Source organism: Ptiloglossa arizonensis, chromosome 11 (assembly GCF_051014685.1).
Source record: "Ptiloglossa arizonensis isolate GNS036 chromosome 11, iyPtiAriz1_principal, whole genome shotgun sequence".
Classification (NCBI taxonomy): domain Eukaryota; kingdom Metazoa; phylum Arthropoda; class Insecta; order Hymenoptera; family Colletidae; genus Ptiloglossa; species Ptiloglossa arizonensis.
Genome location: NC_135058.1, coordinates 6102810 through 6115803, shown reverse-complemented (window position 1 = coordinate 6115803; position 12994 = coordinate 6102810). Strand labels below are relative to the sequence as shown.

The 12994-nt window shown below is 38.0% G+C and overlaps 2 protein-coding genes and 1 long non-coding RNA gene across 4 annotated transcripts in view; all 3 read right to left on the bottom strand.

The window, feature by feature from the left end:
* Positions 1-12994, bottom strand: part of LOC143152616 (uncharacterized) — a 48155-nt gene that overhangs the window by 19305 nt on the left and 15856 nt on the right. The window lies entirely within an intron of this gene.
* LOC143152617 (uncharacterized) lies at positions 7718-11945 on the bottom strand. 2 transcript variants are annotated; one of them, XM_076322927.1, is made up of 2 exons: positions 11396-11945; positions 7718-7931 (listed from the first exon to the last, which is right to left on the bottom strand). In XM_076322927.1, the coding sequence occupies exons 1-2, from the start codon at positions 11677-11679 to the stop codon at positions 7889-7891; spliced, it is 327 nt and encodes a 108-aa protein (XP_076179042.1). In that variant the 5' UTR covers positions 11680-11945; the 3' UTR covers positions 7718-7888. The 2 variants fall into 2 exon arrangements, with proteins under 2 accessions (XP_076179042.1, XP_076179044.1); XM_076322929.1 differs by having other exon boundaries at positions 7738-7802.
* On the bottom strand, positions 9588-11385 carry LOC143152619 (uncharacterized). The gene is made up of 2 exons (XR_012993597.1): positions 9784-11385; positions 9588-9718 (listed from the first exon to the last, which is right to left on the bottom strand). It is a non-coding gene; the product is annotated as an uncharacterized LOC143152619 (long non-coding RNA).

Genomic DNA, 12994 nt, shown 5'->3' with positions numbered 1-12994 from the left:
ATGAAAAGCTCGAATACCGTACAAACGGCCGAAAGTTTCTTTCGCTCTGGATATTTTTTCATTCGTGCTCGAGAATCGTTATTCCATAATCCTGATCCTTTGGAACCACTGGAAACAGTAGCTGGGTTCTCGTAAATACGAATAAAACGCGCCAGTCGTCAAAGAACGCGAGCTCTCGTTCGAACTCGTCCCATCGGTGTATTTTATTTCCGTTAATTGCTAATTAATCCGCGAAGCATCGCAATTAAGATATTACCGCACGATGGGAACAACAACTCGTGAAAACGTTGATGCTCCGACCCCCGACCTTTCGAGCGGGCCGGTGTATACGCCGAAAAGAGTCGTTTCAATTCCATTATGAATGGAGGTCAAGGAAGACTCGTTTCGGCGCCGAGAAAACGAAAAACAAACATCGGTGTACGTACGGCGGACCGGTACATGGAAACGGGAACTCCGCGCGTAAAGTTCTAATGGAATTTAATCCTGCGAGGAAGTCAAACGAAGACACCGCGAAAGTCAAACACGGGGACAGACATCCGTTCACGAGTTACAGGGAAACTCTCTTTTCTTCCCCGTTTCCTCGAGCCGAGTTTCCACTCCGAGTGGAAAGAATCCTTTAATGAGTGTACTGTTCGTGACGAAACGGCCACCCTTCGATCCGTCTCCTTCCTCTTGACGCGAATTAATCTCGCACTGTACTTAAACGTGTACAATTCTTTAATGTGTGATAATCACAAATTGATAAAATAATATTATTTTTGAAAGACACAATTTTCAACAATATCTCGACTAAACGCTTAATTTCGGTCGATGCGACGCGCTAAACGTGCACGCATATTCGAACGTTTAGTTATTCGAACATTTTTTTATTAAATAGTCGAACCGTTATCGAGAGTTTTGAAATCTAACGCGTTTGTATTATCCCTTTCGTTGATTTATGTGGAACGAGTAACTAAGTTGTAGCAAAGAGGACCAGAACATATTTAACGAACGCGTAAGATTAGACTTATTGGGCTGCGAATTTTTCGCTGAAATTCTCCGTAACAACAAACTACATTGCACGGTAGAAAATTTTTAAAATGGTCCATTGCACGCTAGAAAATTTTTGAAATCGTCCATTCCACGCTCTCCCGGTATTGTTCCGAGAAAACGATTGTTTTTTCTTCGCATAGTTTTGTAACCTTTTCCCGATTTAAAAAAAAGAAAGGTTTCCCCTTTTTCCGTACATTTTCGCTATTTTTCTTCCCAGCGTCACCGTTCGCAAAAATATTCGATCTGTTTTCTTTTTCACGAGCATAGCCATACTCGTACCGAAACTTGTATTCTTTTTTTCATCGGAGCACTTCGGTTCGCCCGCAGATTTCTTCGATAAAGATAAATTCCTATTTCTTCCCCAAAGAGAAATGTACGCTGTCTTGAAATACGTGTAAATAAATATTGAAAGAGTGAACGATATTCGCGACTACGTTCGAAAAGGGCAGAGATCGTAAAAAAAAATGAAACACTTTGTAAATATATTGCGTTCGAAATCAGTATCGACTCCGAACTCGAGTAGTACACGATCGTCAAGTTGCGGTTGTTAATTACTCTAAACTATAGCGATCGACATTGAATCGTCGGGATATTCGAGACGTAAATTTCTCGTGGAAACAACCAGAGAAATTTCCCTGGAATTAAGACTGTAAATGATTCGGAACAGAAGCCGATTTCGTTAAGTGGAAATCCGAGCCTGAAAGACGAATCTTCGCGGGAGTAATTCGAAACGGGGATAGGGGACGCGGGATTCGAAACGAAAGAACGAGAAAGGAGAAAAAAAGAAAAAAAAGAAACGGATCTTCCGTTAGATTTTCATTGTAAAGTTGGTCCGGCTAAGGGATCATTTTCACCCCCGGAGGGATCACAATGAAGAATCGCGAAAGAAGGCCGAAGGTGAAGTAAACGAAAGGTGAGTAAACCGGGACTACCAACGTCGACTGAAAGCTCGATCGAAAAGCTGCGACCCATTTAGGGATTTGCCGCGCTTTTGTCACGAGTCTCGTCATTATTTCTGCGTATCTGCCGGACCTCGTCTGGCACCTACGTTGTGCAAAGTCATCGTACGAAAAAGTCTCATCGCGTGGAATGTACCAGAGACGGTTAATGAATCATACAAGACGTTGTAGGTCTGGGTGAACCGGTACACGTTTCTTTCTCAACGTGGAACCGACTTCGACGCGAACGACATTAAAGACGAAATATCAAGGTTTCGCGCAAGGTTTCCTCGGAAATTGCAAATATTCGTACGGTGGCAATAAAATTTCAAAGAGACGCATTAATCGTCCTTAGAACGATACGATAAGACGGAGAAACATTTTCGTTGGGAAAAATATCGGAAAATGGTTCGCCAGTGTCGAAACAACCGTAAATATCACATTTTGGAGACCAGATGATTTTAAGCACTCGCTGTAGGTAGTTTTCCCAGTTTAAGCTACGCTTTTGTTTCGAAGTGCGAGACAAGTTTTACGAAAATGTTGAAATTAACGGATTGATACAACTTTGAAATTTCCCGTTGAAATTCACTATTCGAAACCGCGTTCGATCGAACGAGATATTATTTCGTCAACGAAACGTTTTTTCGAAACTACGATCTTCGAGCTTCGACTTCTCGTGCATTCGTAAATGCAAGCAATGTCGGGTTTGAAGATTTACGGGCCATCGTATTTAAATGGTTTGCGTAATTTCTGACGTTCGTACGATAGGGTTCTGTAGGAGAACATAAATTTGTTGCGCCATCGTAACTTACGCCTGGAAGTGTTTAACAGTTGATTTATGTAATTCACAGGCAGAATGATCTATCGCGTTATTAGTAGCACTCTGCGCGTAGAATCCTCAATTTAAGCAGTTTAATAACGCAAAGTGCCGGCGGATTGCGACGTTCTACAATAGTGTTGTCGTAGAACAGATCCTATATTTTCCTTAATTTACATTTTCCAGCACGGAAGCCTCCGTACTTCGTGGATGCACGAAGAACCGTGTTCAAGACGCGAAACGGTCAACGAAGAACCATTTTCTCTGCGTATTCTCTCGTATTTATCTCGCGAGTGTTTCATCAAGCGACAAATTAAATGTTATCGTTTCTCGTAGACTCCGCGCGATACGTTAACGTTTCATTCGACGATAAAATTAAAAATTTAATACACCACGTCCGGTATAATTAGAGAACTCTCCTGGAAACTTGCCCGATTGTACGGTTAATATTATTTTCAAAGCCCGAGAAAATTTTATTGTTCATAACGAGAATAAATGCGCGTACCCTTTTAACCTTTATGCCGGAGTGGAACGCTTCAAAGCGAATTCTTATTCCCGAATCGTACTTTGAAGTAGCCTCGGTCGAACGATAACGATTACGCAAAGCGTTCCCAATCGGAAAGGAAAAAAAACAAGATAACATTGACATGGGTTCGAATTTCCCTGGTTACCACGAATCTTCGATATAAAAAAAATGCTACGATCGCGTGGGGAGTCTTTTCAAGGGATCCATACGAAGTGTTACGCACCGAATTCAGTGATCTCTATAGGTAAATAGACGCGCAAAAAATATCGGGCTCGTGCGAAGACTATCGGGGGTTGGATACTCGTTACGAATAGTAAATAATAAATCGAGAAATCTCGAAGTACAGAAATACGTATCGCTCTTTGGTTATAACGGAACGAAAGAAAGTAACAATTCTATAAAACGTCTACCGGTTGAACTCATCGGTACGGCATTATCCAACAAATTCTACTTCAGACGCAGTTGCCTAACTAACTTTCTATTTATAAATCCTTTCGCTCAAATTCACCATCGTGAAATAAATTACAGTTACGATTACACGAATAGATTAACCTCGTTGGTAAACTTCTAAGCGAATGTTTAGAGCACTTCAAAACCACGGTATTGTAACGAAAACCATTTTGAAGTTAAGAATAATGTGCAATAATTCGAAGTAAAAATCTTCATCTGTTAAAGAAAATTTTTTTTATGGAAATAATTAAATACAGAAAACGGGTGACTTGACGAGTTTAAATGTTGATTACGTCTAAGATAAGATCTGTTGAACGAAGAATCCGATTGGTAGATTAAAAAAACAATGGTAAAAGGGTTTTAGAAGCGTGTGTACGTGTCGAAAAAATTTATCAAACGACAGGGAATTTTTCGAATACTGAACTCACGATGAATCGCGTTCATTGCATCGAAATAAACGCTATTGGTTAACACGGTATAAGCACGGTATTATATTGCATATAAATTCCATTCTTTGAAATCAAAGACCCTATATTGGGATACACCGAGTCCCTCCAACAGAATATTTTCGTTCAAATTCTACCTTTTGTCGCGATACCCAATCCCTACGTCATTCGAGCCCTACGTCATCCTAGCTCTGCGTCAGCGAACACGAATCACACACCGAAACACAATTTCCGAAGCTTGCCCTGTCCATCCACCCTCGCCTCCTACCTAAATATAATTCGTAGGTGGTAAGTTCGGTGAATATACAGCGGATACGATAAACATGCGATGTATAATTCATTCAATGTTTTACCAAAGCTTTCTACGTAATATAGGATCTGACGTCGTCTCGAGAAATAATAATCCGCGCTCTTTATTCGAAAATTTCGGTTTACGAAATAAGTACCAGCGAAGATAGCTGGTAGAGATTTGTAAACCAAATCTTCGAAATAAGCAATTATAAATTGACAAAAAACGTATTATTATTATTACTATTATTATTTGTTAGTTTGAGTTACCTTCAGTTTCTTTCAACAAGGAAAAATTATGAAAGATACGCTTTGTTATATTTACATACGGTGTCGTGTAAGTTCAATATATTATTGTAATTTTTTATTAGCGAAACGTGACATGTTTTCCTCTTGCGTGTCAACTAGAGACAGGTGACAAGGATACATACGACCGTGAGAAACGAATTACAAAAATTACACGGTGATTGAGCTTCTGTAATTATCAAGTGAAAGTTGCAACGTCTCTTGTAAGGGTTTTCATGAATCTTACACTGGTCGTTACTTTTCTACAGTCACGTAGCCATGTTTTCCCTCGTTTCATTTATCGTGGCCAAAGTGAAACACGTATTATTGAATTCATAAAAGTTGATATCTTATCGAGACACTATTTTTTACCACACGTTTCGGATCGTGTCAATTGTACAATTATTCGAGCAAAATGACAATCTTCTTCGATACCGAGCCACGTATATCGAATTCTATCCTTTTATACTATTTCGTTCAAGTGTCCTCGTCCCGTGTCTAATTAAATGGAACTAATTTTCACCGTTCGGCAAACTGAATTTCGTGAAAGTTGCAAAGTTCAAAACCGTGATATCAATATCAAACAATCGTTGGCTCCTTCGTGAAACGAGATGGTGAATACAATGGGTATATAGGAAATCGATCATTATCGGACATCCAATGCTGGATTCACACTATCCGTCGGGCAATCGTCCGTCGACGATCCGTCGAAACATTCTTCAACGTATTCTGTATGGAGCTATTCACAATGTCCGTCATCGTTCCGCCGTGACGATCCCATTGATGAATGTTTTGTGAACAGACACGTAGTGTGAATTCAGCCTTAATTCGCGACAACGATACACGGGACACGTGAAAACCATCGCTGGAATAAACTCACCATCTATAACGCCGGTCACGAAATCGAGTCTATCGCAGCCAAGGAAAATTTCAACGCAACGAGAACGTTTGCTCCAATTTTAACGGGCGACATTTTTCACGAAATTATCAAACACTATGGATACCTCCGGCCGTAAATTCAAACAACTCGAATTCCAACGTCGCTCGATACAAGAAAAATAACAAACAATGCAGTATATTTTTAACCTTTTCACCGTTAATCCTTAACAACTATAAAATTGTCAGTTTTATTCGTTAGGTCCGATAGACGTCCATTCGATACGATATCTGTACAATACCCATTGCATTCGTTTATGAAACATTCTATACTGTCGTTTAAATTCTAATCTTAATTAACCGAGCAACGGTTAAAAACATGTTTACCGTTCGTTGGTCGTTCGAAATTTATATCCAGAGAAAAATTTTGCCCTTCTCTGACGCACGCTTGTTTTCCAGAGAATCGACGTAAACCTTAATCCGGTGGATTCCACGAAAGAGAGAAACCAGTTTCGGACAAATTTTAAGCAACTTCAGGTTCGAAGAATTTGTTAATAAATTACAGTAATTCGGTCAATATCAAAACACAGTTGTGAGGATATAAATTCGTGTTGCGTTGGTCTTTAAAATACTACCTTACAGAAGCACAACGTTTGCTAGTTCATGGAACGAGGAAATATTTGAATTTTATTACAAACGGTTAATGAATATTCAACGCGAAAAATATGTTGCAATAATGTGCATGTACATAAGCTTCGTGCATACGAAAAAATGAATACTGTTCATCCTCATATACGTACCATTAGGTGATATAATTGAGAAACCCAGTTAACGAGTTAACGGTTATGGGATATTCGTGGCAAATCGCAGAATTTTGTTTGGAACTCCCAAGTCGCAAAATTAATCGTGCATTGTGGGAAACGAGGGAAATTCGTAGCAAATTTTCGCGCAATACCCGAGACGTTCGCTGATATTCAAATGAAATTGTCACCGGTACGCTTTGTAAATTGACTCATGGCAATTCATGCAAATTTATTCGGGTTTGCCCGCGGCGTGTATACTCGCAGGGTGCTCATAACGGTGTAAGTTGCCTAGCTTTAAGAAAGAAACTGCTCCAGTCGTGTAAAATACACGAACGTTGTCTGTTCAAGGCGCCGCGAGGAATATTGTGTTTCAATTATCGTTATTATTATTCTTTAACGTGCAATCTCCTGAGTCAATACCCGGGAAACTTACCACGAGGCCGAAACTTTTTTCACGGCGTACGATTCCTTTTATTCTTTTAATTTCGTACGAAATCGTGAACCTTGACCCAACGTTATTCTATTCCACGACTCACCCGAGAATTAATATATGATCTAGAGAGAGAGTTAAGTAAACAAATCTCAATGTTTCAAAGATTTTCATTTTGCTTCCTTACTGACAATCCCTGTGAGTTTATATCGCCATGTAGGTTTCAGAAAATAATATCAATTTCTGTAAATTCAATTATTTCAAAGGAGACGACGATACAGGAATAACGAACATTTATTCGAAAAATGGAAAAATCGAGGGAAACTTAAATTAAGAGCACGCCAAACGTTTTCGTTTATTGTTAATTCGGTTTAATTCTAACTCTTCGTTGTTCAACGGAAAATATTGAAAATTATGTAACGATAATCAAAACTAACGTACTCGATCGAGAAGCTAACCCCCAACGTTGCCAATTTTTTGTAGAAATTTTTCATTAAAATGAAGTTTTCCCTTTAAAATAAATTTAAATATACTTGATCATCCGTATACATTATTTAGTAACGTTGTAAAATTATTGGAAAAGAATATCGCGATCGAGGCCAACGATCTTACTCGAGATAAAATAATTGAAGGATATCGTGCATTTAAAACTTCAAAGTAAATCTTCCATCCACCTCCAAATTATACGACTTTTATCGTTTGTAAAGTAAATGCAAAAAAGAACTCACTTGAAACTCAACCCATGAATTGTTGAGGGTTCCTGGGCTACCGCGCATCGGAGACAATCGAACCAGGGTAAGCACTCGATGAACATTTTCGGAGCAAATTGTAGATACGTTTCTTTTTCGATCTTCTTTCGAGTTGCAGTTTCACATTCAGTCGATTTCGTCGTTATTTACGCTCTTGCCAAACTATTATATCACCATAAAGTACATATTTAAGCTCGTGTTAAACTGAACGAATCTTTATCGATGTATCGTCTCTACGATATCCTCCGCTATGAATTCTTTCCACGGAAATTACCACTTGTTCGTCGTAAACTGAACAAAGAGTAACATTTCACAGATTTAGATTAGCACACCTCAGTGAAAGACTCGTTAGAAATACTGTTTGTACATTAAGGATGAATCACATTATTTGGATCGTTCGCTTTTGAAGTTCGAGTGAAATCAACGAACAGTAACGTAAAATACTGCACATATAATTTAAACATACATTTTAAACACTAATTTAAACACAGGTTAAATAAAATACTGTAATTGTAATTTAAACGTTCTGCAGTAGGTAATTGCAAATTGGTAATGAGCACGTGTTTAAAGTAACGAGCAACGATAAGACGAGAGGTAAACGAAATGAACCAACAACGTTAATTTTTGTAATGTAAGCACTGTGTTCTTTCGTCTAGAAACAAAGCTAGACTGAGTCAGTGCGTCTTTCACGATGCTTGGAAGTTTACGGTTACATATATATACGTTTATTTGGAGACAGGAAGTCAAGGAAATCTCTGTTATACAAAGGCACCTTGAAATTGTTCCTCGCATTTGCGTCGATTTAAATAAATGTTTCGCCGCACAATTCGTCGGGATACGCAATATTTAACTCTCATTAATGAGTTTCGACTCTTCCATTTAAATAATTATATCCTTCGATTAATCGACGATTAATTCAAATTATTTAATACGGAGGCAATTCAAATTTAACGTTTCAGGCAACGTGTAAATTCATACCGCAGTTTTCAATATGCAAAACGATGGATAACATAAATATTCCGAACGTTCACGCGCGATGAAACATTTACAAATGACGGTTAGTGTCATTTTTAACGGTCCAATGTAAACGAAACTGTACGAACAACGAATTATTAACCACACTGTGTATAATATCTGCGACAATACGCGTTGCATAAAAAATACGAAAAATTCGCTTTAACACGGATTGGCTTTACATTATTTATGAATTCGAAAGTGTGATTATAATCCGAGTTAATTAAACAACGAGACTAGGATGAAACATAAAAGGAAGCAATGAATCCTCAAATGAATGCAAACCTGAATGAAGCATTCATGAACGCTAATTCGTTACGCATGAATTAATACGTTGCGTGACACATAACGTAGAATTATGCAGGCAACAGTCTGCAATTATGCATTACAACACTTAACAACATTACGATGTCGAGTCGGTTTCTAAACATCGATAACCGATAGTTTCAAACCGCAGAGTATAAACTCTTGCCTTTTAAAAGCGGAATCCGGGTGTTTTTCCAATATATTCATCCACGCGTTAGTTGCTTTCTTTTGTAGTTTACTGTATCTCAAGTTTAAAAGTAATTGGCATTTAGTTCTTTAAAAGAAAAAAAAAAGAAAATAAACAAAAGTGTCGTGACCCATCTAACAGTCGTTTTTAATTGAATTGTTTTAATGTGTCTGCAGACACCGAAACTAAATGTCGGTGGTATTCAGTGTGCAAACAAATCCGTGTTGTCACAAATTGCTACAAATTTCCGAAATTGAAGGAATCGAATTCAAACAATCCAGTGAAACGATAAAAACTATCCTCCTGGATAACAAACGTAGTCCGCGTACCACAATCAAAACCTGAATGTGAACAAAAATCTAATAACCTTTCAAAAACTTACTATGATCCGGGCCACACTCCTATTTTTATGCAGGGAACGAAACAGTTATGGAAGTTTTTTAATAGGTTTCATTTAAACAGTTTCGAAGAAACTTTTTTAAAAGAAAGTCCTCGCAATAAGTTTCACCGCGAGCAAACGAGTAAAAGTTCTCGAAAACAAAAGTTCCAATTTGAATAGAATTTGTAAAACCTGAAAATGAAGTGGTTCCAGACAAATACCACAAAAACAAATATTCATTTAAACGAAATATTCACCTCTAATAGAATATTTTAAAATAAAATTTAACCATTTCTTTCGATCTTTGCTTTTATGCATTTCCAGATCGTATGTACTTGAGAGACAGTGGGCGTATGTTTACAGGTGTGTACGAAGAAACGAGACCAGAGTGGTGGGGGTAGATCCTCGGTGACCTTGAGCAGCCAATTTATGTTGTCCCAACCGGGGTAAACTGATTTTACATGTATTGGAAAAGGGAGACACTGGTGATACTAAACGTTGTATATTTTTAATTGCGTCGTAATTAATTATCGACAATCTTTACAGAGCGAAACAAACTATCGAGATATAGAAAATGATCATCATAAAATCAACATAAACTTACGAATTTATTAATATATCTTACTGTGAACTAAACCAAATACGTTCGATTAAAGGAATTTAAAGAGATTTGAAACGGATTCGAGAACAAACAGATTTAATATTATACGCGTTGTATAGTTGGAGTAGGTATTAAATTTCCGCCTGTGCTCGACATTTTGTGTGTCGTAGACAATCTCGCTAGACAAAGGTGAATTTATTAAATTTGTCGAAGGTGTATTAACTGTGTGGACATCTGTTGCCCCGAGGCTACAAATTCAATTACATTGCAGAAATACGGATCATTCTCTAGAAACTGATACAGCCTTTTGCGCATTGATACGTTTCAATTACGTAAAATGAAATTCGTTGATGTAAAGCCATCGGGGATAACGTAATTTTCTTCTAATGCACGAAATACTTAAAAGCTTTGATATCTCGACAAAATCGGCGTATTCGAAGCAATGCGCAAATCCGTCAAAGAGATTCGTGCGTTTTGATTTTAATTTTACACGAAAGTAAATTTCCGACGAAAATCGGCCAGGCATTGAATTTTGGTCCGCGTCGATTTTTTTTTTTTTTTTTTTGAATAATTCAGAGAGAGAGGAAAGAGACGTCACGGTGTCCTGTCGAAATATTTCGTCCTCCGTAACTTTCGATCCGTTTAAGTCATTTAAACGCAAAAAAAACCTATGTTTCGTTTAAAATGTTACTTCGTGCCTTCGTGCTATTTTTCCATTCACTTATCCTGAAAGATACTTGTATCGTCGAGACAATTTTTACAACGGAACAGATAAATCGACTTCTATGAATCGCGTAACACCGTTGATACGATATCGATGACAGAAACAACGATCAACGGATCATTCATTTATTTCATTCTCCCCCGAAAAAAAAAAAAAAACGCAAGAATCTCTTCTACGATGCGAAACGATTCTCCGGCGAAAACCACGATCGTCTCGATGTTATTCTAAAATGTCCAACGAAATGTTTTAACGTATCGAAATAACGTTCGGAGCGTTAAAATTCAAATGAATTCCAAGTCCAACGCGGCGATATAAAATCACGGCGGTGCCAGCACTGTAACATCGATACGTTCGCAAAGCACTTCGTACATCGTGAAACCGATAATTTAAATACGCTCGAAGCCCGATTCGAATCGACGTTAATATTCGATCGAAACGATTTTCGCGCGGCATAAAGCACAAGCGCGCTCCCAACGCGAAGCGAAATTAATTCTTCGTGTATACGACCGGTATTCTTCTCACTCGCGAATAATTAATTAATCACCACTGTGTATCGTTGTTTAGAAAGTGTGCTCCGCTCGGAGTGTCTCGATCATCCACGATCGATCGCTCGAGATGCTCGATCCACGAATCGGTACCGCGAGGCGTACTGCGTTTGAGGCCTTCAGGAGGAACACTATAATGGTTTTCGTCTTTCTTTCTCGTTTGTTGTCTCTCACCGGTTCTCCCTCTACTTCGCCGAGCTGTATAAACAGGCGATACCGGTATGCAATCGAGCGATTCGTTATGATCGCGCGATTCCTGTTGTCGTTCACGCGAAACCGACATTTCACGCTCGATCTAAAAGGGTGAAACCGACCTCTCGACTTAACAAACAATGCTAACGATCGTGCATCGAAACTACCCACACACGATCGACACTATTGTGCAATATCGAACATTTACGAGAATATTGGCCGTCTAGTACTCGTGAATCGATGGAATATATCGAAACGATCAAAAAGTATTTAATATCATCGAAACTCTGTCGATATATTGAAACACGTGTAACCGTTATCGTGGAACACGTTAAACGCGACGATTACAAATATTTCTTCAACAACGATTGTTTCAATTATTTGTGTCATTTATTTTATATCACGTGTGTATTTACCTTTAAATCGCTACGTGTTGATATTATTCGTCATCCTCTATCCAAATTAAATGTCACCCGTCTCCACTTTAAAGCAAATATATCTGTGTGTATATGCAAAGTGGACAGAGAACGTGGCAAACATATTCTTCTAACCTATGAAACGTTTACAATTTAAATGTATTCACGTTATTGCTACATTGAGCTCAAAACTGAAATAAGTGTTGCAACTAGAGATAGTAGGGACAATATGGATAATAGAGAAGTTAGAGACAATAGAGTGGTTAGAGGTCGATCGCAGATAAAAAGGGAGAGTTTATTAGACGAAACGTGGTGGAAGTAAGGAGTAAGTCTACGTGTCGAAATAAGTCGAAATTATACGAAAGATTCTTTTCGCTCGGGTATCTTTTTTCGAGACGAAATTACTTTAAAAATGAATCACGTACGCGTGCACTCGTATGTAACTCGACGTAACAGAATTATCGTACGTGCTATCACTATGAACTATTAGTTGACTCATGAAGTAACATGGACGAAGCAACGGTACGTACTTTCTTGAAAATTTGTTCTCTAATTCAGATGTATCATTGGAATATGTATAAAAGAAATCGTAAAAGTGAATTGTAGCGAAATGTTTTAAGTGTTTTTTCTCTTTAAAACGAAGCTTAACGCGTACAACATTTATTTTATCGCTTTCAATTACCATCTATTCGGATATACCACATTTTATAGTTCAACACGTATCATAAATAAAAAGTACGCACTTTATCTATCGTTACCCTATAATCACCTACCTATTCTTTACATTATTCCTGTTATCTCTGCACTATCTGTATAATATATTTAGTTTGCAATCGTGTTTTTCAGTCGATAAGAATTTGCTCCCTTTTAAAAAGTAATATTCATCGAGGAACATAAATTACGTATATACAACAGTATCGTAATGCACGTGATAAGTTTCAAAATTTCAATCCACTTTGTGGATATATTTGTACATTTTAAATTAGACAC